The sequence below is a fragment of the Phyllopteryx taeniolatus genome, chromosome 13 (genome assembly GCF_024500385.1).
Source record: "Phyllopteryx taeniolatus isolate TA_2022b chromosome 13, UOR_Ptae_1.2, whole genome shotgun sequence".
NCBI lineage: Eukaryota > Metazoa > Chordata > Actinopteri > Syngnathiformes > Syngnathidae > Phyllopteryx > Phyllopteryx taeniolatus.
This window is the reverse complement of record NC_084514.1, coordinates 17403883-17425501: the sequence shown is the minus strand read 5'-3', so window position 1 is coordinate 17425501 and position 21619 is coordinate 17403883. Positions and strand designations below refer to the sequence as shown.

Below are 21619 nucleotides of genomic sequence, written 5' to 3'. Positions count from 1 at the left end.
AGAACTCCCAAAAAGCCACACTTGGGCAAATCGTGAACAATTGTTCCAGCTGAAGTGTGCTCAAAAACTAAACCGAAAAAAAATTACACTTTAAAACTACCACATAACTTCGCCTTAACGTCTACTAGTTTAATGCCAACACATGATGGGAAGCACCACAGACGAGCTAACGAATAGCATCGGCGTTGTGGTGTTATAACCCTTTAAGCAACGGATATTTGAACACAAACATCTCACGAGACATTTAGAAGGATAATACTCACAGGCATATATTCTTTTTAGCTTTAAAGAACTACTAATATTACAGGAGCTTACAGAAGACTGACGGGCTTCATGTACATCTGTGTCGTACTGCCCCTAGGTGGCCAAGGAGCGTCACAATGTCCATTGAAGCAAAAAAAATAAATGGCAAAAAACGTTCATTCTCTTAAATTACACTTCTGTATGTTTTAATAAAGTACAATATTATAGAGTGCTACTCGTTTTGGGAGGAAGCGCGAGAAAAAACACCGCAAGCGCGAGGAGAACATGCCAACAGCACCCAGCTAGGCCGGCGTCTTGATTCGAACCCTGCACCTCAAAACTGCGAGGCCCGCAAATCACTCATCCGCCGTGCTGTCTACATTCGTCAAGTTGTTCAAAGAAAATCAAAGACGGCAAAGAGGAAGTGAAGAAAAGCTCTTTATTTAAAGCAAACTCTTTTTTGTTGTTGTTGTTGTCTAAAATCTCTTATTTATTTACAATGTACACACCCCGACGCTCCCTAGCCGGGACGGGACCCACCGGTCCGGGCGCCACCCGGTGGAGAAGAGTCCTGTCCGGGACTCCTTCCTCAGCCAAGAAACAACGGGTGGCGGCCAAGGGAGGGCGTTGGAGGGGGGGGGCGACCATCAGCAAGTTCCCAAAAAGTTAAAACGATTTTTTCACGTGCAGCTCAGTCATCGGCATCCCTGCGGCAGACGGGGACGCTGATGCTGTCGAAGGCTGGTACCCAGCGGTTGTCGTGGAGACCCACGTTGCACCCGGGGGCGTCCCTGCACGGGCTGTGGCAGCACATCCAGAACCCGGGGCCGTAGGGTAGCGGCTGGCAGTACGGCTTGCGGTGCCAACGGCACAGGGAAACGTCGCCGCGGGCGTAGCGCCGCTTGCACCGCTTGCAGGGGTCGTCGCGGTAACGGGGCTCCGACACCCACAGAGAGTCGGCGGGTCGGACGCCGTAGTCCTCGATGATGAACTTGAAATAGCGACACGTGCACTTGAGGGCCGCCAGGGTGCAGGTGGGCAGCAGCGCGAAGACGCACACCAGCACGTCCTGGGGTAACGTGGCAAGCAGCGGGGCGGCGAGATTGGGCGGCGGCTTCAGGAGCTCGTGCAACTGCCGCTTCTGCTCCAGGAAGTCATCAGACACCTTGGACGACTCGTCTGATCGGATGGCGGGCGGAGGCAGCGACGGTGCAGACAGAAACAACAAGCCAGGGCGAGGCTCCGTTTCGTCAAGCGAGGGCGGCGTCTCGGGAGCTGCGGTGCCACATGAGGGGGGCGACCGGGACCATCCGATTGGCGTTGGGCCGCCATCTCGAGCGGAAGGTAGACGTGATGGCGGTGGCAGCGGGGTCAAGGCGGGACTGGCGGCGAGCAGGACGCGCCCCGCCGACCTCCTCAAGTTTGTAGGAGCGCCCCCCTCGCTCCGTCGCTGCAGAAACTCGAGCTTGGCGACCACATCCGACACCCGCACGCTCTCTGGCTCCTCCAGAGACGGCGTTCTGGCGATAGCGAGCTTGGCGTGATGTTGGCTGGCGCGGCACTCCTCCAGGAACGCCACAATGGCGCCCACCGACACCTTCTGCTCTGCCCCCTCCATCTCACCAACTGCTGGAGTCTGGGTGGAGGCGCAGGGGGGCAGTCTGTGTCCAGGCAGCGTACCCGGGTCCCGCTGGAGGTTTTGTTTGCCCGCAGACCTCTTCCGGCGCTTGGCGTCGCCACTTTGCCCCCAGCTACCCTTCACCTTCCCGGCCCGCAACGAGGGGGCGTGGTTTACGGTAGGGGGGTCGCCCATAGAGGAACCCGTTTGCCTAGACTCCGGAGCGAAGATGGCGATCTTCTCGCGGACGTGCCCCGGCTTGATGATGGCCCACATGTCCGGCAGGGCGGTGGTATCCTTGGCCAGACAACACAAAGGCGGTGGACAGGGCGGCGTCCGCAGCGTGTTGGCGGCGATGACGCCGAGGGGGCGGCGTCTGCCTTTGATGTACTCGGGCGCCGCCCCCGCCGCGTGAAACCCTGACACGTCCACGCGCAGCTCAGAGCGCAGCAGTTTCACGTGCATGGCGGCCCTGAAGACAGGAAGTGGACGTCAACTTGAAAAAGTCACTATGGCGACTGACGACAAAGAGGCTGGCTTTACCTCCAGATGGCGCTCTGATTGGCTGATGGTGCAGGGAGGTGTGGCCCGGTGCGATTGATAGCTCGTCACATGTTTCACCGGTGGAGCGCGAGAGGCCTCGCCAGCAGGAGGCGACCTGCAGGGTTCAAAGTTCGAGAAGTACACTCACGATTTGGCAATCAGCCGCAAGTGACACGCTGCTAGGGAGCTGTGATTATTATTGGATGTCAGCATCACATGCTTTGCAATGTGAGCTTCGGGGAAAGTTCAGACATTCTTTCCTCCTTTCTTTCTCTTGGGATCCTCATTTCCTTCCTTTCTTACGATTTTTCTTCCCTCTTTCCTTTGTTTTTATTTCCTTCCTTCCCTTCCCGTTTATATCTTTCCTCTCTTCCTTTCCCTTCATTCCCCTCTTCCTTTCTCCAGTCTCTTCCGCCCATATTTTCTTCACTCCGTTGCTCCTCCTTTCCTTCCTTGCCTGCTCCCTACTTTCCTTCCTTCCGCATCTTCCTCTTTCCTTGCTTTCCCCCCTTGTTCTATCCTTCATTCACTCGCCCCCCCCAACCCCCACCATATTTCCTTCCATCCTAGCTTCAAACGTTACTTCTTTCCCTCATTCCTTTCTTCATTTTCTCTCGTGATGCATCAAAATTTTCAGCCACAGACATTTTTGCGCCAAAAGTGGTCCAAACGTGCATTTCGGTTTCGGACCGAAACTTTATTGTCACTGAAATAAAACGGTCGAAACAGGATGTTGTCATAACACAAGCAAAAACCGTGGCCAGCGTGCGGTCGTGTACACTATATTGAAAAACAAAAACCGTCGGGTCCACATTGAACAGTGGCCCAACCTCACTTTCTGCTGTTAGTATCCGGGAATACATGTTGCACGCTATTTTGCGCCGCGCGGCTTAACACGACGCAGAGGGGAATGTTTGCTAGGTGCCTGTTGTCAACCCAGCATAAGTCCCTAATCATCACCTCCATGGCAGAGAATAAGCTACACTTGTGACAAGTATCGGGAGCACCAAGGGAGGACAAGGAGTCATTAACAGGAGAAAGACAGAGACGCCATGCTAATTGCTAAGCTACACAGCCAGACAGGACCGGAAGCGGAAACTGAACATGAATTAGGATGTCGCTGCTACGTCACATGAGAACAGGGGCCGACACGTTTAAAGGTAGTAGTAGCAAAGTTCTTTTCCCCAATGGCAGATTTCGGCTCCCCCCAAAGATTTTCAATTTGGTTTGAGATCAGGACTCATTGCTGGCCATTTGAAAACAGCCCGTTTTTGTCCTTTTGGGTCTTTGCCATGCTGGAGGACCAGAGATCTTCGCCTCAAACTGTATTCTCTTACACTGGGTAAGACATTTTGCTCTAAAGTGCGTTGATCATTTTCTGATTTCATGACACCTGTGATGACAGTCAAGCCTTCCAGTACCAGATGCAGAAAAGCAGCCCCACAGCCTTTTGGATCCTCCACCATGCTGGATTGTTGGCAGCGTGTTCTTTTCCATAAAGTCTTCATTGCGCCACCTGTAAACATTCTGTTTGCGTGCATTGCCAAAAAGCTCTACTTTTGTTTCATCTGTCCGGAAAATGTGGTTTATCATTTGCTCTTTTGTATCAAACAAGTTCTCTCTAACTCGATTCATTTCCTTCAGGAGATATTCCACATTTAGTACTTAAACTTCAAGGGTGCCAAGAATGGTGAGCATGACTGTACGCAGGACTTATCTAGCTAAGTAGAAGTAAGGTTACATATGGCTGCGTCAATGGTTACTTTGTTTGTGTTGTTGGAGAGGACGGATCCATGTCATGTCATTATGAATCTGAGTGGTTACCAGTGCTATCTGCGCCCTCGTCAACAGCACCACCGCTCCGGCACGCGGGGCTCCCTCTGGCCGTGGCGAGGGGGCTGAACGCGCGCGCCCGTCGGCGGTTCATAACAACGAGGCGCTCTTTCTTCAGAAAGGAGCACGTGCGGGTGGAGGAGATTGACTAAAGCAGTGAAAGAGATGGCGACTTTCAACCACTATGTCAAATATCGTGACACTGTGTTGAAGGAGCATTAAAACATGCACTCACGCAGGAAATTTTTACTCGCGCACGCTGAAAAAAAGGGTCGCGTATGCGAACACTTGGGTCGCAATCTCAAGCCCGGCCTTGTTTGAACATGTCCCTATGGTCAGATCCTTTTCAATCTTTTCGAGGGGAAGCGCAATTCAAAAGCAATGTCGGCTTTTCATTGGTAGATTTGTATTTATTATTTTTGTCAGATTCAAGTCATTTCTGTAACCACTGCGGGGTTCTCTCTCTACCACCAATTTTGGTTTAAACTGTAACTGCTAATGGTATTCATAAACTTTTACTGTGCAGGGCATAATCCCGGCCAATCAGGGCTCTAGACTAACTTCTTGCATTGGTTGCACTGCTGCACCCAATTTTTTTTCTTGGGTGCACCAGCACAAAAGTTAGGCGCGCTCTATTTTTCGACCGCATCGCATTCGACACTGCAGTTTTGCAGAAGAAAAAAAAGATAGCTACCTGTCTTTTAAGGCAATATTGACTGGTTAATGATGAACAAATTTTCTGGTCAAAATATTTTGAAGTATAATTCCACAAGTTGGGTAATTTACTGAAAAGTGCCCCGTAACATAGCATTGGTTAGGACTTTCTTAACTTAACAGCCATTAATTGAACCTTCTTCTCGAAGAAGTTGTCAAGTGTTATTTTCAGTTTATCATCCAGTATTTTCTCCTGTCAATCTGATGGGCCTTGGCCATTCACTACAACACATTTTTAGGATGATATATTTTCCCAGAAACTATCATGATACACGATATTATTGATGATGATGATGATGTTGTTTTACGCTGCTGATATAATTACATTAAAGTATAATTTGAGCACATTCTTTTTAAAGCAATTAACTTGAGTGAAAATGAGTAACATCATGTACAAAATGAATTACTAATGTAAAAAAAAACATGCACTGTGTTTAGGGCTGTCACGATCTAGTTTTATATATATATATTTTTTTTTTCCCCAACTGGTTTAGTTTTATTGACAACGGCTGTTCCTGCTGTGCACGTCTTGGCCTCTGAGGGGCAGTGTGGTGAACACACACAATGAGATACACACTTGCAGTAACAAAGAAAGTAGAAGTCACGATCCAATATTGTTAATAGAACTCGTTTTTCCACATAATTTGAAGAATATATGCCAAAGGGTATTGTTATAGCCTGTTTGTATGTGTTCATACAGCGTTTGTGTACTAATATTCATTATTTTGAGAAATACAAGTGCCGCAAGTTCAATGTTAATCTTTGTTAGCTTGTCAATGGTGTTTCTCGTTTCACTGTGTCAGCTTTAAGATAGCAATTTTTGTGAACAAAAACAAAGAGAGAAACATAGTCTGTGATGTATTTGAACATTTAACTGGTCGTAACTGGCGACCAGTTCAGGGTGTACCCTGCCTCTCACCCAGAGTCAGATGGGATAGGCGACAGCAACCTCATGAGGAGAAGCAGTATGTAAAATGGATGAATGGATGGATAATAGGCCTAATTCTTTTGGTATGTGTGTTTAGTTTTACAGTGAACTTCAACTTAAAGCAAGCAACATTTGTTCTTCCTGCTTGCTACTATGTTAGCGTCTTAGCAAGCTGTTGTCGTGACCACCTGGAGCGGCGCGTGGAATGCACCGCTTGTACACTACAAGAGCGGTCAAATCGAAGAATTTCGATCCAGTCCGATCCCATACTGGTTTTTTTGCTTACAGCGGACCGATTTCCACACCCGAGTTATTATTGTATTGTATGTGCGCTCATCAAACACCACGGCGCCACCCTGCCCACCACCACAAGTCAATTTTCAATCTAGGTCAAACACTGGCCCGACACCATTCCCATTCACAGTTGACAGGACCAAAATGGACTTCGGATGGGTTTGGCAAAGGGAACATTCCACCTCTGTGAAACCGAATTAAATTCCATTGGTACTCGGCCTGTTTATTCCGATTGAGGTGTTTCTATGGAGCATTTTCATTCGGTTCGGTCTTCTGAACCGATTTGGATCGGAATACACGACTCCGTGTAAACTCCCCTTCTGCTAGGCAGCCTTGTACGAGATGTGCAGCTTCCCCACCTGTTGATTCGCGACGTTTTGTTTATTGCGTGGAAGCCTGAAGTAACTCTTATCGCAGCCCACACCATTATTATAACCAGCTGCCACAAAATAAAAATATGCTGCAATAAACCGAACGTGTGTGCCAAGAACGAAAGAACGGAAGGTTTGCCATTTGTTGCGTCACAGCCGAACATCGCCTCGCCCGACCGCTCGACATTGTGACTCATCGATTAAAATGCTATAATAGAACAACCTCAAAATGGCAGTTATGGCCGTCCAGAGGTATCGAGAAAATGGTGGAAATCTTTGCACTCTAACATTTCAAATAGCAAACTGAAGCCATCATTTATTAACTATTAGGATTATAGAGTAATGATTATGTTGAGCATTGATTTTTTTGTATCCTATTAAATAATATACTGTAATAATTGTCCCGTGGTAATTTTCTGGACATAATTTTTAAAAATATAGAAATTCAGACAAATTGTTCTGGAAGTGAAAATTTCTCTTGGTTGGCAGCTCTGCAGTCACAGTCATAAATGCAATTCTACTAATCATTTCTTGTGACTTCGGCCTTGTTTTTTTGTTTCATTGTCAGTTTTGGCCAAGAATTCTAATTTCGGTGCATCACTAATTTTCTCCCTTCGACCCTCATTTCTTACAGACATGAACACAAGAAACAAGCACAAAAACAAGAGGCTAGCTAGCTCCCCGTTAGCATGTAGCACTTAGCTGCGTGCACTGCCCGAGGAAGTGACGCTCGTAGCATCGTGTCCGTACACACAAAATGGTCAAAACGTTCAAAAACACTTCCGGGATGTGCTAGCTCAGGTGCTAATTACCATTAGATACCTGGCTAACAGAGTAGCATCCGCGGCTAAGTGTCGCATTTGGAAACAATCGGTGGCGAAGAGAAAGGCAAAGGTCGACGACGTGAAAGACAACAAAGAGAGAGAGAGAGAGAGAGAGGGAGGGAGAAAAATAAAAGAGGAGTTGGGAGTCGAGAAATCTGCGCAAGCTTTGCTAGCCTGTTAGTTAGCATCACAAGCTAATATGGGAGGGGGCCAACTCACCTGATCCGAGTTTGACTGCTCACCAAAAACAGCGATGACAGCGAGACTAACCTCCAAGGCGCGCACTTCGGTGCCCTGACGTCATCTTGAGAAGTCTGTAAAAGGCTTTCAATGTGTTTAAGTGCGAAGATGCGCAACTCAGTGACACTTTTTTTTTTCCGCGTCGTGACGTCATCGAATAATCAAAGATCGCCTATGTGCAAGGTGATGCTACCGCTGCCAAAGCCAGCAGCTCAATCAAGGTTCATGTGAAGTTGAAGTCATTGCAGGCAGCGCCCCCTTGTGGAACCTACGCCATAAACCACACACTTTATTATTCCAGTTGCTTATTTTTCTATGTAAATAAGGCTTTTTCAATGGTGCCACGTGATAGGTTCATCCAGAACGTCGTTCTGATTGAAACGCACGAGAAAAAAGATTGAAAGGAGATAACGAGCTTCCTTCAGGGACGCTACAATCTCCGACTGTCATTGAACGCGTCAGCTGGCCCAGCTGAGGAAATAGGTCAACAAATTCCGGGTACAGTACGTCCTTTCTGTCCTTTCCTTCTTCCTTGTGCCCTTCTCTTGATTTTTCGTGACAAACAACAAGCAAAGAAGCGGTGTAATGGGGTCAAAGGTTGACTTTATTATTTCGACTCGAGGAGGCGCTGATGTTCTGATTTCAGAGGTGGCGAGGTCAGAGGTCACTGGATCCTGACGTCTGAGAGCGTGACGTCGTTGGAGATAGCCAACTTTTGGATCTGGCTCACGTTCGTCAAGCGGTGATGGAAGTCCAGCAGGTGCGAGCCTTGAACGAACACCTTGAACATGTTGGAGGCGCACTCGATCCGCAGCTGAAACACGCACACAAAGAAACAGACACGCACATAAACACACAAACACGCACAGACAGTTTCCTGTTAGGGTCGTCATCCTCATCCTCATCCTCATCACGGCGGCGCACCTCGAACGGCTGTCCGGCCACGAAGGGGAAGCGCGGCAGGCTCCTCTCCTCGTTGCCCCAGCGACCGCCGATTTTGCTGTTCCGCACGATCACCTTCTTGCCGTTCTCGTTGAAGCGAGGGTTGAAGTGGAACGCCAGATCGTGAGCGCTGCACAGGTCCACCGTCACCCTGAACGCATCCCACAATCGTCGTCGGCGTCACGTTATCATCGTTATTGTTATCTTCATCATCATTTTCATTGGTATGCTCCTTATCGCCGTTTTTATGATCGTCGTGGTGACGTTTCAACTGACTTGTTAGCATTGGGTTTGATGTTTCCTTTGATGTTGATAATGTTCCCCGTTCTCAAGCCGCCGGGAATCTTTTGGCTGAACGGCACCGACTGCAACGCAAACATTCACCGTTTGATCGACACGGTTGACTTGGTGTTTGTGTGCGTGCGTGTGGCGCTACCAGAGAAACTGAAGTGTTGGCTCCTGTTCCGGGTGATGGAGCAGGCCAGTCCCCGGACCCTTTGGAGGGGGAGGGGGCCGGCCACAGGGCTCCACCCACACCAGTGCCTCCACCTCTGCCGCCCTCCCCGCCTGCGACCTGTTGTCCGTTCCAGGTGGGGTTGGTGGGCGCCCCTGGCGACGTCGTGAGACTGGTTACAGACTCATTGTGAGGGTCACAATACTTCCCCCGGTCAACACACCAAAACTTACCGGGCCATGTGGGCTGGTTGGGCTGGTTGGGCTGGTTAGGCTGGTTAGGCGCGCCTGGCGAACACGTGAAACTGCTTAAAGACTCATGGTGAGGGTCACAATACTTCCCCCGGTCAACACACCAAAACTTACCGGGCCATGTGGGCTGGTTGGGCTGGTTAGGCTGGTTAGGCGCACCTGGCGACAACGTGAAACTGCTTAAAGACTCATGGTGAGGGTCACAATACTTCCCCCGTCAACACACCAAAACTTACCGGGCCATGTGGGCTGGTTGGGCTGGTTAGGCTGGCTAGGCGCACCTGGCGAAAACGTGAAACTGCTTAAAGAGTTGTCATGACGGTCACAATACTTCCCCCGTCAACACACCAAAACTTACCAGGCCACATGGGCTGGTTGGGCTGGTTAGGCTGGCTAGGCGCACCTGGCGAAAACGTGAAACTGCTTAAAGACTTGTCATGACGGTCACAATACTTCCCCCGTCAACACACCAAAACTTACCAGGCCACGTGGGCTGGTTAGGCTGGCTAGGCGCACCTGGCGACAATGTGAAACTGCTTAAAGACTTGTCATGACAGTCACAATACTTCCCCCGTCAACACACCAAAACTTACCGGGCCACATGGGCTGGTTGGGCTGGTTGGGCGCACCTGGCAAAAACGTGAAACTGCTTAAAGACTCATCGTGAGGGTCACAATACTTCCCTAGGGCCCGATACACACATAAAGACAATCGGGCTGTTCTTTTGCCCCTTCCCAACCAAGGATGCCAAGCGCCATATTAGTCATGATTTACAAGATTAACCTTAGGTCTGAGGTGCGTTAAGAGTGGATTCGTCCCGATTATAGGGTCCGAAACGGTTTGGTGCCTACAAACTTAAATATTAAAGGTGTCAATTAATTTTCAAGAAGCGACCTGATTGACAAACAAGGAAGCGGCGGTAAATAAAAACCAACGTCCTACCCGGTGTCATCTTTCATATAATTAATTGGGTTCACCAGACGCCAAGAAATATTTTCCAAAGAAAGTCTTTTGTAACATCGCCATTGACAGCCAATCACAATCTGTCAGCCAGTCAGCTACACCCCCTATTTAAAGCTATGGTGATGACACCAGAGTGTTTGAAAGTCATACATCCAATCCATCTTTATTTGCGAAGCACTTTATTTTATATTTGAAGAATTTTAAAACGAGTCCCGAAGTGCACCGGCATGGACTACTGTTTCAAAACGCTGCCTTGAGAGGATGCGCTTGATCTTAGACAGCTGGACTTGACTACTCCCTTGATCTGGCGGTCGAAATTCAGGTCAGCATCGATCTTGACGCCCAGATTACAGATGGTTGGCTTGGTCAGGCTGCCCAAAGAGCCAAGATCCACTGGGACGTTCCTAGCGGTGCCAACAAAAACAATCACCTCTGTCTTATTGTCAGTACAACTTAAAAAATTTAAAGCCAGCCAGGCCTTTATATCACGGAGACAGTTAAGCAATGGGGTGAGACAACATCAATTTCTCTTTTTTTAGAGGCACATAGATTTGGGTGTCATTGCATAAAAGTGGAAGGACTTTCCATGTTTCCTGATGAAGGAGCCAAGTGGAACCAAATAAAGGGAAAAGAAAAGGGGACCGAGGACTGAGCCCTGTGGGACTCCACACGTGAGGGGAGCTGAGGAGGAAACCGAGTCGCCGAAGCTGCACAGAAGGTCCTTTCTTCCACGTAGGACCCGCACCACTCAGACGCTTTGCCCCTGATGCCCATTCGAGACGCGACAACGCTACCCTGTGAATCCACTCCGCTTTCTGCCCGTGACCACGAGCTCTCCCAGATCAAGTTTGCCTGTTCTTATTCGACAAGCCTTCTGCTTCTGACCTCGGGTTCTGGTAGTTTGTTTCCTGGTCCCCCTGGCTTTTGGGGATTCTGTTACAAAGATAACGACGTATGTTCCCCCGTCGTCCTCTGTGAATTTGGAATTAAAACAACAATGAAGTGTGAGCATTCCTGATTTGCTATCTGTGGATTACGGAGCATTACGTGACTTTGCCACAAGACAAATTCCTGCTCTTCAAGGCCTCACCCTCTTGACCGCTCTGTATCCTAGCGCTGAAGTGACCTGACACAATTGATCTTAAAGTCTTTATTAAAGTCAATTCCAACTCTTTTGATGGGTCAGTGCGGTTGGATGACCCCCTGTGGGTAGATGCCCTGGATGGTGCCCCCTGCCACTCCAGGGGCACCTGGATGGGCACCCTCTCCCTGCCACTCTCTTTTATGTGCAGGGTTTGATATTATCAAAACACTCTACACACAGAACAACCAAAACTGTTAAATGCCTGATTTATTATTTGTTTTGAATCTTCATGTGTGGGCTCTGTAATAGATATCGGTCAACAGTCTTTTAAGATTTTAAAAATCCTGATGTGTGTATCGGGCCTAAAACTCCCCAAAACTTACCAGGCCACGGGGGCCGGTTGGGCTGGTTGGGCGCACCTGGCGACAGCGTGAAACTGCTTAAAAAGTCATCATGCATGAGGGTCAAAATGTCCCCTAACTCAAAACTTACCTGGCCCCGGAGGCTGGTTGGGCTGTTGTGGCCAAGCGCCGCCTTCTGTTGATTGGTTGCCGCCCCCGGGGGAGGGCCAACCGTCAACGGCGTCGGAGAGCTGACAGACAAGCCACCACAACAAAAAGTCAGCGCAACGCACACCTTCGCCGGGTGTTTGCGAATGCAGCGTCAATGCGCGCAGAGGGCGTTGTGTGGCCTCTGGAATGTTCTCCGTTAACACACGCACACACACACACACACACACTGCGCTTTACTGGGAAGAAAGTAGCCCACTTACATTCATCATCTTCTGTGGTGAAGCAGCCGAGGGTTAACTTAAAGAAGAATACAAAATGGTTTGAGTGGCTCACAAAAATACGTCAACTCTCTCGCAGCCGCTTCGTTAGCTACGGTAAGCGCAACCCATTGCATTTACAATTGATGACTGTTCTGAATATATTAGAAACAGCTGTCACTCGTACACATAATGGGTGTCATCGCTCTCGCTCACACACACACACACACAGATGCACACTCCTCTCACGGTCACTTCATAAGGTACACCGACTGAACTGAAAATCACGATGATTATGATTGACAGCTGTTCCTCATGTTGCGTAGTGAAAATATTCGGAACAGCTGCCAATAGTGACCATGTCTCATACACGCATACGCCTCGGACAGATACTTTTTGACCTACGCCACCTGAACCGTGACCAATTATGTTTACAAGTGACAGCAGTTTCTAATATTTTGACCACCTTCAGGACAAAATATTAGGAACAGCTATCAGTGCAGTAGGTGGAAGGCGTACCTAATGAAATGTCCTGTGATGCAGCTCATCGAAAATGAGGAAATTAAGTTGCACCTCCTGCCATCTTTTTCCCTCCGTCAATGTTTCATCATTATGGCAAAGAATTGTTAGTTGTTAGTTTCTCCTTTGTTAAAGCAAATAATCGCCAGAATGCAAAGCTTCTTCTTACCTGTCGAGTTGGTTTGTGTGCGTGTCTGCGTGCCTCACCCTGTTCGCGAATTCGGGCCACACCCTGTGACAAATTCTTGCCACGGGCTGTTGCCATGTCAACAAAGAAACGACTCACCCATGCAAAACAAACACACGCGCACGATGCCATCCACACACGTGCAACATTTCTGTGTTCAAAAAAGTCATCACATCAACATTTCATTTTTGTATTCATTCTGTGCGAAGTCGGAGAACAGTCAAAGCCCAAAGGTAAGCAGAGCTGCCGTGTTAGCACAGACTGGCATTAGCTAAAAGTGTTAATAATGTTATAATTATGTTTAGGGCTGCAACTAACAATTATTTTCGTAATCGATTGATCTGTCGGTTATTATTAATCGATGAATCAGATAAGAAAATGTTTACATTTCCATCCCTCTCTTCAAAAACAGAACATTACTTCAAGAATGAATTAATTATGATTTAGATACTGGTTTGGTCCGCAAAATGTCATAAAATTGTCAAAAATGTTGATGAGTAAAAGCAGATGTCTGTGAATGTCTTATTTTGAAAAAAGGCAAAGATAATGAATCAGTCTGCTTTCATGGAGGAGTACAGAAATCTATTGTGGCGGTCGGAGGGTCCGTAGGCGCAGAATGGCAGCCACGCTTCCGTCAGACCACGCCCTGCATGGCAGCTGTGGCTACACAAGTAGTGTAGCATCAGCAGGGTGTCAACGTATAACGCATGAAACTGTAACGCGTCTTTGAGTGCCTAGAAAAGCGCAATATAAATGTAATGCATTATTATTATTATTATTAGAAACGATTAATCGTTTGTGAAAATAGTTGTCGATGAATTTGATCATGGATTATTGGATGAATCATTTCTGGCTAAATTGTTAACATAGGAGATGGGGCGCGTGAACACACTTAAAGAGCGTAAAAGGACGTGGCGCATCACGATCTTGCTACTGCAAACCAAAAAGACGCCACGTCCTGTTGTGCATTTGTTTCGGGACCTGGCTGATTTTTCAAATCCCCCTTTTCTTTTTTGTCCCCGCGGCAGTCGGGGTTTTCATTTTCATTTTCCACCTGCATTCTTTTTTCTCGATCGCAAAACGATGCATTGCGACAACGTACTGTAGGTTAGCTCGCCATAACCTCTCGCGAGTGGAAATGGAAAAAGGCCTCCGCTCGCCAGTGTTGCCACAGCTACCTTGAAAAGTCACTTCGTTACTTTACTGATTACTTGATTTCAAAAGGAAAATAAGTTCGATGACAAGTAACTTTTGTAGTTCATCAGCTGCCAAGTGGCAAGGATATCACTTATCCACAGTACAAAAAGAGCACGAGCTTAACCGTAGCCACGACTCGGTAATCATATACGCCACACGGATTACAGAATGACAACATGAAGCAATAACTGAAATATTAGTCGAGTTGAAGTCAGATGAAATGAGCGATTTAGCGCAGACTCGACGTGCCGAAGACAGTAAGTACATAAACATGGAAACAAGCACACCATTGTCAAGTACCCGAAACAACTGGGACCGCAGCGACACGAAGGAATGTGAACGAGAGGGCATTAACGGCCGTGACGCAAAAGATTTGGAGAAGCAAGATATTCCCCGTTCGTGGCCTGAGTTCAGAGAAGGTTTTCTGCTAATTCGGGGTGAATGCGTTGTGTTCTGCCAGCCTGAAAAACGCATTCAAAATATCTCTTTAATAGGAAAAAACACATACAAGTAAGGTGCATTTTTTCAATGTTTATCAATTGCTAATTTAGCTTATTGTGTTCGTCAGTTTCTAATTTTAGCAATGCTTCGGCAGCATGTTCTTTTGATAGCATACAAGTCGAGCCGACGCTGACTAAAAACACTGACTTTAAAATCGAAAACACAACAAAAAACATTGTACATCGTAATAGTTGAGACGCTGCAGTGATAGACACACAGACTGTAGCAACCCGAACCCATATTGTTCGGGTTCTGTGCTTTCCTGATTGTGTGGGGGTCCATGAAGGCACCTGTGTGGCGCTTGGAGGTAACACACACGTTAAGCGTTGAGCGCTTAACACGGCAGTAACACGCTGCTGTTGCCGCTAGTCAAGTCATCCGCTACAAATGATTGCTTGCTAGCAATCACTGTTGACACAATAGTAACCATCATTGGTTGGATGACGTAACTGTACTCTGATTACTTTATCGGATACAGTAATGCGTGACACTGCGCGCTACTCAAAATGGCAATTTCTGCTAAGGCTATAGCAACCCCTAGCCCCGGTGTAGCGCCGTCCCTGGTGACGTCTGCGAGCGCGCAACGTTGCACAAAATGTTTCCGGTTTAAAGTATTTTTTGGACTGTACAGTCAAGTAAAAATATAAGAGAGGCGATCAACTTACCTGATGGCTCGGTGACAACGGTGACGTGGCGTTCACGGTGGTTTTCCAACCTCGGCCGTGTAGTCGTCCGCGTTATATACGTTTACCCTTGATTTGAAGTAGAGAGCTGTCCAATTCCTTCTTTTTAAGTTTTGTTGTTAACTGGAGTTAAATCATCCAGCCAAGAAACTGTTAATAGTTTCCAGTTGCGTAAAGCTGCCCGTCCCCGCCAGCCACCGTGTGCGCGATGTACAAATGATTGACAGCCCATTCGGTCACGTCTCCTGTCACTACTCTGATTGGCTATTCTTTAAATTAAATTAGAGACATTAGATGGGGTGATTTTTGATAAGACTTTAATAATACTCCCGGACAATTTACATGTGATGATGAAGTGTTTTTTTGAAAACTGCAAATTTGTCCCGATAAACACAGACATCGCTGTTGTTAAGATGGTTGCCAAGCTAATGAGCTAAGCTAAGCGGAGAAGAGGAAGTGGGAGGGATTTTTTTTTTTGCTCAGGCACATTTCCAGAGACCGGATGCATTTAACAGTCGTGGGCGTGTGCTAAGCTAACATGCTAACGTCACGTCGGATACTTTCCCTTTCACGTTTGGACTTAACGGCGGTGCTTCACAGGCACTCGTCCGGCCAATCCAATTGGCTATGTCTGAACCCGCCCCTCAAAGGGCTTCCCGAGCCGACGGCCGTCTTCGGGCGATGCTTCGAAGATGGACGCCGGGCGCTTACACGGTGGTCATGAGTCGGAGCGAGCCCGAACGGAAGCGCAGGATCTTCCTCTTGAGCCGGTGAGAGGCTTTGATCTTGACGAAGGCCTGTAAGCTGGGCCCCCGGGCGGCGTCCTCGTCGCACCGGCGCTCTCCCGTGACGCCGGCAGCAGCCCGACCGGATGAGCACTCTGCAGAATACTCCGGGTCACTTCCTGTCACCTGCTCGCGAGCAGGTTCGACCGTTCTCGTGCACGCGAACGCATCCCGGCCGGCTCGTGACGGGCGGTGGCGGTCCCGCTCGGACCTGGTGATGTGACGGCGGTGGCAGTTTCCACGGCGATGTACATCCGGGGTGGACACGCGGGGTGGTCGTTTGGCTCTCCCGCAGGCTGTCAGGGGGGCGGCGCCCGTGTCTTCCAGTCCCCGCATTCGGGACTTGATTCTGCCCCCGTCCGAGTGGCGGCTCTTGGGGGCGGCGTGCTTGCGATGACGCCGCTGACTCTGCTCTCGCCGTGCTGTTTGGTCTGGATTTGGGTGGGACCTTGTGAGCGCGGCTGGTTCCAGAGTTCGCTTATGAGTGGCGGCCATTTTTGCATTCGGTCCAGGGACCTTTATCCCGCCCTGGGAGAGGTCGACGTGCTTCGTGTGGGACACCTGTGTTGCGGGCAAAGGGTGTCGCCGGGTACCGTCACCTCTGCCCTGCCAATCTGGGCCACAGCCCGCGTTGGTCCCGGGGCAGACGGCGCGAGCGGGTGGCGCTCGGCGCCGAAGCAGACGGGAGATGTAGCTGTCAGAGTGTCTGTGGGCGGGCCAAGAGCAGCTCTGTCGTACGATAGGAGGGTAGGTGGCGGGTGTGGCCGATTCCTTGCTTGCGATCAACGCCTGTAGAGAGACTCGGGACCGATTCCAGGGCGCCCCCACGGTCGCCGGACCCGGGGGCCGGACCGCCTCGCTCATTTTTGGGACCAAAACGTTACAGCGGGGCTTTGACGGGGAGGAGGGGGAGTTTAAGGCAGAACTGGGACTTGAGGAGTCACACGTGGAACAGCCGGCCTCGTCTGGAGACATGTGACCGAATTGAACGTTTTCATCATATTTGTAAACAACAGGCGCTAAAGTATTTCCGGGTGGCAGAACGCGAGTGAGTGCCGCTGACCTGCGCTGAAAAGGGCGGCGTGCTGCCGACGCCCCTCAAAAGCCGATCGGCAACGGCAATCATTCTGATTGAAATCCAGTTCTCCCTCGCTATATCGCGGTTCATTTATTGCCGATTCAGTGCATCGAGGATTTTTTCAAAGGTTAGAGTCGTGCAATTGCCGACCTGGGCACGTCTGATACAGTCAACTTTGTAGGCTCATTCGTTGAAATGTGCCAGCTTAACTCGCACAAGGTCAACTGGGCTCTTTGCAACGACAACCAAAAAAGAACGGCTTACTGAGCATATGCCAAATTGCTTGCCGATATATCGCACATTCAGTTTTGTGAAATAACTTCACAAATACCACCGTTGTCCCGACGAATAGCTAACGCACACACTCATAACAATTCCTACATGAACAAATGCAACGTTTGAGATTGATTTTCTACTAGTTTCAAACATCAGCGCAATGAATTCTGGATTCTTTTCTGCTGACGAGATTGCAGGACCGTGCGTGAGGAACGGCAGGAAATCGCCCGCTCGGGCTGTCGTTCACGCCATTCAAGCAGGCCGTGGCCAGTACGCGTGTGCTTGCGTTGTACGTGTGGATGGTGGCCTCAAGTGGACAAAGAAAATGTATGCACCGCTCTCCAAAGTGCACTTTCATAACTTGCCATTGGAACTGATTTCATCCTACTCATCGTCTGACGGGGAGGTTCGCGTGGCGGCTGTTGACAGATTTGTTTCCCCATCAGAAGACATTTGTCGTTTTTGCCGTTCTGACGTCAATGTTTCCCCACCAAAGTACGTCCGTCATCGGGGGACGGTTTGGACGCCCACCCAGAGTTGACGCCCCCTGCGCTCCTCCCCCGTCTGCGTCCGACTGACTGAAAACCACAACAAAACATGTCGTTTGGATCGCGCACCACTATTTGCCACCCGGAAGTACGATTTCACAGAGCACGTGTTATATCGCTGAACGTTGGCTTATCAGAGGAAGAGGGGGCGGCGTCAGGCTCAGACCGGCGTACCATCGGCGGGGCGGAATCCGTCCGGGTCGGCCGTCCAACGGAAACACTCGCCCAAGATGGAGTTGGACGAATTGGACGACGAGGCGGCGTCGCTCAGCTCGTAGAAACCTAAGAGGCACAACCTGTCAGCGTAACGCGTCAACGCGCCTTCTTCACACGTGCGCCGCTTCTACCTGAACTGGCCTGGCTGTCTGCTTCTTGCTGGGCATGCGACGTCTCCATCTGGCCACGTGATTCCTCGCCGTCCAGTCGCAGCTCATTGATCTGACGGTCCAACTCGTGGAGCTGACCGACCAGGCCGGCGTCCCTCCTATGCAAACACCGCTGACACGCACACGCAAACACACGTGTTGTTACCGGAACCATCTATTGATCCATTTTCTGTCTTATCTCACGTTTGGCCAGAACCATTCTGATGATCCTGAAGACTTTTGCAAAAATATTCTGTGGACTGACGAGACAAAAATTGAACTTATTTAAAGGTGTTCACACCCGGCGTAAAAAAAAAAAAAAAAAAAGCACAGCATCTGATAAAAACGACATCATGACGTCAAACGTGGTGGTGGTAGTGTGAAGGTGTGGGGCTGCTTGACTTCTTAAGGACCTGGATGACTTACTGTGATCAATGGAACAATGAACTCTGTTGTCTATCAGAAAATCCTGCTGAACCTTCAGCCATCAGTTTGTGCCCTCTAAGGCAGGGAAGTCAAATGTACAGCCCGCAGGCCAGGACCGGCCATTCAGGGGGTGCAATTGGGCCCCTGGGGAAGATTTTGGAAAAGTGTAAAACTTAGAAAAAACATTAACTGCAATTTTTTCAATTAATGTAACTGTTGTTGCCAAACTTGTTCAGCGGACCACTTAACTGACATTTGAAAAATTGGCTGCTGCTCAGGATTTGACGCCTGTTATTGACGCGCTTGTCAATGGTAAAAGAAGGCAAGTTTCAGACGCAAAGCGAGCCGACTTCCTATCAACTGCTGTGACTCAGCAGCAGTGGCGTCCTCTATCGACCAGCCGCCACTGACTGTGCAAAGAAAGATGAACAAAGCTACAGTAAACCCTGCTATTCGCACGGCCATAGAGACCAAGTCATTGACGCCCCCACCCCCCAAAAAATTTAAACCATATTTGTAGTCAATAGACAAAAGAGAGCAATTCAGTGAAATTCAATAATTTCCTGCATCACACCTGATCTCTCGTTACGCTAATGTATCACGAGCATGATCGATCATGCCCCCCCCCCCCCACTTGGAAGAGATTTGCGATGCTTATCCAAACTCATGTAAGCAACACTAACAAAATAGTCACATGACCGCCGTCTAATTCCAGCGGTTGGACGTGTCTAAATGCTGACGTGGGGGAGGGGGACCCACAGCTTTTAACACCATGCGACCGTTTTCTATGTCGGTTGTCCTCATTCGGGTCGCGGGTGCGCCGGAGCCGATCCTGGACTGGTCGCCGGCCAATCGTAGGGCACGTAGTGCCCAATGGAATAACAACTAATCGATTATCAAATTATTCGACGACTGCCTCGATAATCAAGTCATCGTTTAGAATTGCCCAAATCCTCCGAGGAGGGTCGTTGGGCTGCTGCCGATCGAACATTATGTGATGCCCGCTACACAAATCGTTGGGGAGGGGGAGTCATGTGGTGCCTTCCAAGGTGGGTGGTCGTCAATCCACCCCCCCCCAAGTCAACATCAGGCCGGACGAGTCGGCAGCCAGACTGTCCCGTCCACACATTGGTGCTGACGTCACGTACCAGCTGCTTCCTGGCGAGGGGGACGTTGCCCCCCAGAAGCTTCTCGTCGCACCTCAGCAGCGCCGCGCGCACCAGAACCGCCTGCCGGTTGCGCAGCTGGTCCAGCTCCGCAATGCGCGACTCCGCGGCCAGCAGACGTCCCCTCAGGTTTGGGGCGTCGTCGTCCGCGTTCCGCATGTTGACACAAAACGTGAAGGGGGTCGAGAGGGGCTCGAAAAAGACACGTGGACGCGGGTTCCAACCCGCGCCCCCTGCACGCCTCGTCCGGTCAGCATCACAACCAAGCAGCGCTTCCTGTTTGAGCCTTCACAAGAAAGTAGCGCCGCGCCATTGGTCACAAAAGGCCTTGAAAAACCACTCGACACAACCAACGCTTTATTTCGATTGACACGAAAGAGTCAAATGTGACAAATTAAAATCAATAATGTCAATAAATGAGTCGGTAATCCACATTTCATTGTGGAAGGTCCACTTCCGGAAGCTCAAATCCTGCCCAGAGGGGTGAGGGTTCCTACAAGGTCCTAAAGCCTGCCAGTTCAGCGTCATCAATCTTCAACGGCGACAGGAAGTCAGAAGAACTCACTGGAGTCGTCTGAAGATTGGGCCGGTGCCGGGGTCCGGTTGCCGACTTCCTGCTGGTCTGAAACAAACACACGCACACAAAATGTCATCGTTGCTATGTCGCCATGGGAACGCAGCCCAGCAACCATCCAGTGGCCAGCCTGTTGTCACGGTCGCCGCTGCCGTGGTCTGAGTTGCAGTTTCGCTTTTCAAAGTGCAAAACTAATTAATACTGGCCGATTAATCGGTCAGGCCCGAATTCAAACTCGTGTTAATTGTTCATCATTCATGTTCATCTGCCTCCCGTCAAAGTGCGTCAACTCACCCAAATAAAGTTTAGCGGTTGTCTGCCTTCTGGCAGAGAAGCCTGGAGGTTTTGCGCAAACACTATTTGGAAGTGTTCGTAATTCCGTCCACGTTGACAAAGGCGCCAGTTGCAGCTGTACGCGCTTTTGGTGACGACGTATTGTGATTATGCCAAATGTGCCGTTTGGAATTAAGGGCAAAAAGTTCCGCCTTGGTTTCATCGGACCAGAACACATTTCCCACCTGCGTCATGCTCGCTTTAAATGACCACACACACACACACACTAAATATATTCGATATAACTAGTACTAAATATGTTATATACACTTAAAATTCAGTTTTTAAATTTTGATTTATTAAGGGAAAGAAAATATTCCCTGTGTGTAAAAGTACTGGCCCCCTAAACCTAAGAACTGCTTGGGCCATCCTCAGGAGCAACAACTGAAATCAAGCAGTTTCTAAAACTAGCAATGAGTCTTTGTCGCCTTGACATCTGTGGTCATGAAGTCTCCACCGCCCCAAGGTTGTGTCCTCTCTCCGCTGCTCTTCTCACTCTACACGAACGACTGCACCTCAGCGCACTCGGCTGTCAAACTCCTCAAGTTTGCAGATGACACCGCTGTCATCGGCCTCATCGAGGACGGTGACGAGTCTCCATATTGACAGGAAGCGGAGCAGGCCGGAGCTGCGGTGCGGCTGACGCAACCTGGAGCTGAACACCCTCAAGACTGTAGAGATGATCGTGGACTTCAGGAGGCATCCTTCGCTACAGCTGCCCCTCACGCTGTCCAGCCGCCTTGTGTCAACCGCCGAGACCTTCGAGTCCCTGGGAATTACAGTCTCTCAGGACCTGAAGTGGGCGACCAACATCGACTCCATCCACAAAAAGGCCCAGCAGAGGATGTACTTCCTGCGGCTTCTGAGGACGCACGGCCTGCCACGGGAGCTGCTGAGGCGGTTCTACACA

The 21619-nt window shown here is 49.4% G+C and overlaps 4 protein-coding genes and 1 long non-coding RNA gene across 39 annotated transcripts in view; 1 reads left to right on the top strand and 4 right to left on the bottom strand.

Annotated features, from left to right (window-relative positions):
• Positions 1-668: 668 nt before the first annotated feature.
• fbxo34 (F-box protein 34) lies at positions 669-7788 on the bottom strand. Of its 4 annotated transcripts, none has more exons than XM_061794395.1 (3): positions 7588-7788; positions 2405-4385; positions 669-2333 (listed from the first exon to the last, which is right to left on the bottom strand). In XM_061794395.1, exon 3 carries the CDS (start codon positions 2324-2326, stop codon positions 935-937), a length of 1392 nt encoding a protein of 463 aa, XP_061650379.1. In that variant the 5' UTR covers positions 2327-2333; positions 2405-4385; positions 7588-7788; the 3' UTR covers positions 669-934. The 4 variants fall into 4 exon arrangements, with proteins under 4 accessions (XP_061650379.1, XP_061650380.1, XP_061650381.1 ...); XM_061794396.1 differs by having other exon boundaries at positions 2405-2519; XM_061794397.1 differs by lacking the exon at positions 7588-7788 and having other exon boundaries at positions 2405-2519; positions 4229-7391.
• Positions 7789-8194: 406 nt separating this feature from the next.
• Positions 8195-12861, bottom strand: lgals3b (lectin, galactoside binding soluble 3b). 20 transcript variants are annotated; one of them, XM_061794410.1, is made up of 14 exons: positions 12760-12861; positions 12075-12111; positions 11795-11894; positions 11686-11721; positions 9849-9884; positions 9736-9771; positions 9614-9658; positions 9492-9536; positions 9370-9414; positions 9238-9291; positions 8987-9159; positions 8827-8915; positions 8533-8701; positions 8195-8422 (listed from the first exon to the last, which is right to left on the bottom strand). In XM_061794410.1, exons 2-14 carry the CDS (start codon positions 12081-12083, stop codon positions 8273-8275), a joined length of 987 nt encoding a protein of 328 aa, XP_061650394.1. In that variant the 5' UTR covers positions 12084-12111; positions 12760-12861; the 3' UTR covers positions 8195-8272. The 20 variants fall into 20 exon arrangements, with proteins under 20 accessions (XP_061650394.1, XP_061650393.1, XP_061650399.1 ...); XM_061794409.1 differs by lacking the exon at positions 12760-12861 and adding an exon at positions 12591-12753; XM_061794415.1 differs by lacking the exons at positions 9238-9291; positions 12760-12861 and adding an exon at positions 12591-12753.
• LOC133487594 (uncharacterized) overlaps positions 11923-21619 on the top strand; it is a 20240-nt gene continuing 10543 nt past the window's right edge. The window contains exon 1 of the long non-coding RNA XR_009791387.1: positions 11923-12188. This is a non-coding gene — a long non-coding RNA (uncharacterized LOC133487594). The remainder of the gene's footprint in view (positions 12189-21619) is intronic.
• dact1 (dishevelled-binding antagonist of beta-catenin 1) lies at positions 15459-20088 on the bottom strand. 6 transcript variants are annotated; one of them, XM_061794390.1, is made up of 5 exons: positions 18637-19925; positions 18415-18470; positions 18193-18343; positions 18020-18127; positions 15459-16908 (listed from the first exon to the last, which is right to left on the bottom strand). In XM_061794390.1, exons 3-5 carry the CDS (start codon positions 18239-18241, stop codon positions 15866-15868), a joined length of 1200 nt encoding a protein of 399 aa, XP_061650374.1. In that variant the 5' UTR covers positions 18242-18343; positions 18415-18470; positions 18637-19925; the 3' UTR covers positions 15459-15865. The 6 variants fall into 6 exon arrangements, with proteins under 6 accessions (XP_061650374.1, XP_061650376.1, XP_061650377.1 ...); XM_061794392.1 differs by having other exon boundaries at positions 18415-18780; positions 18890-19925; XM_061794393.1 differs by having other exon boundaries at positions 18415-18780; positions 19785-19921.
• Positions 20143-21619, bottom strand: part of kiaa0586 (KIAA0586 ortholog) — a 26358-nt gene continuing 24881 nt past the window's right edge. For 7 of the 8 annotated variants that reach the window (XM_061794361.1, XM_061794362.1, XM_061794357.1 and 4 more), the window contains one exon: positions 20143-20424. In XM_061794361.1, the coding sequence (XP_061650345.1) occupies positions 20296-20424 (129 nt within the window). In that variant the 3' untranslated portion in view covers positions 20143-20295. The remainder of the gene's footprint in view (positions 20425-21619) is intronic. The other variant, XM_061794356.1, reaches the window with a different exon arrangement.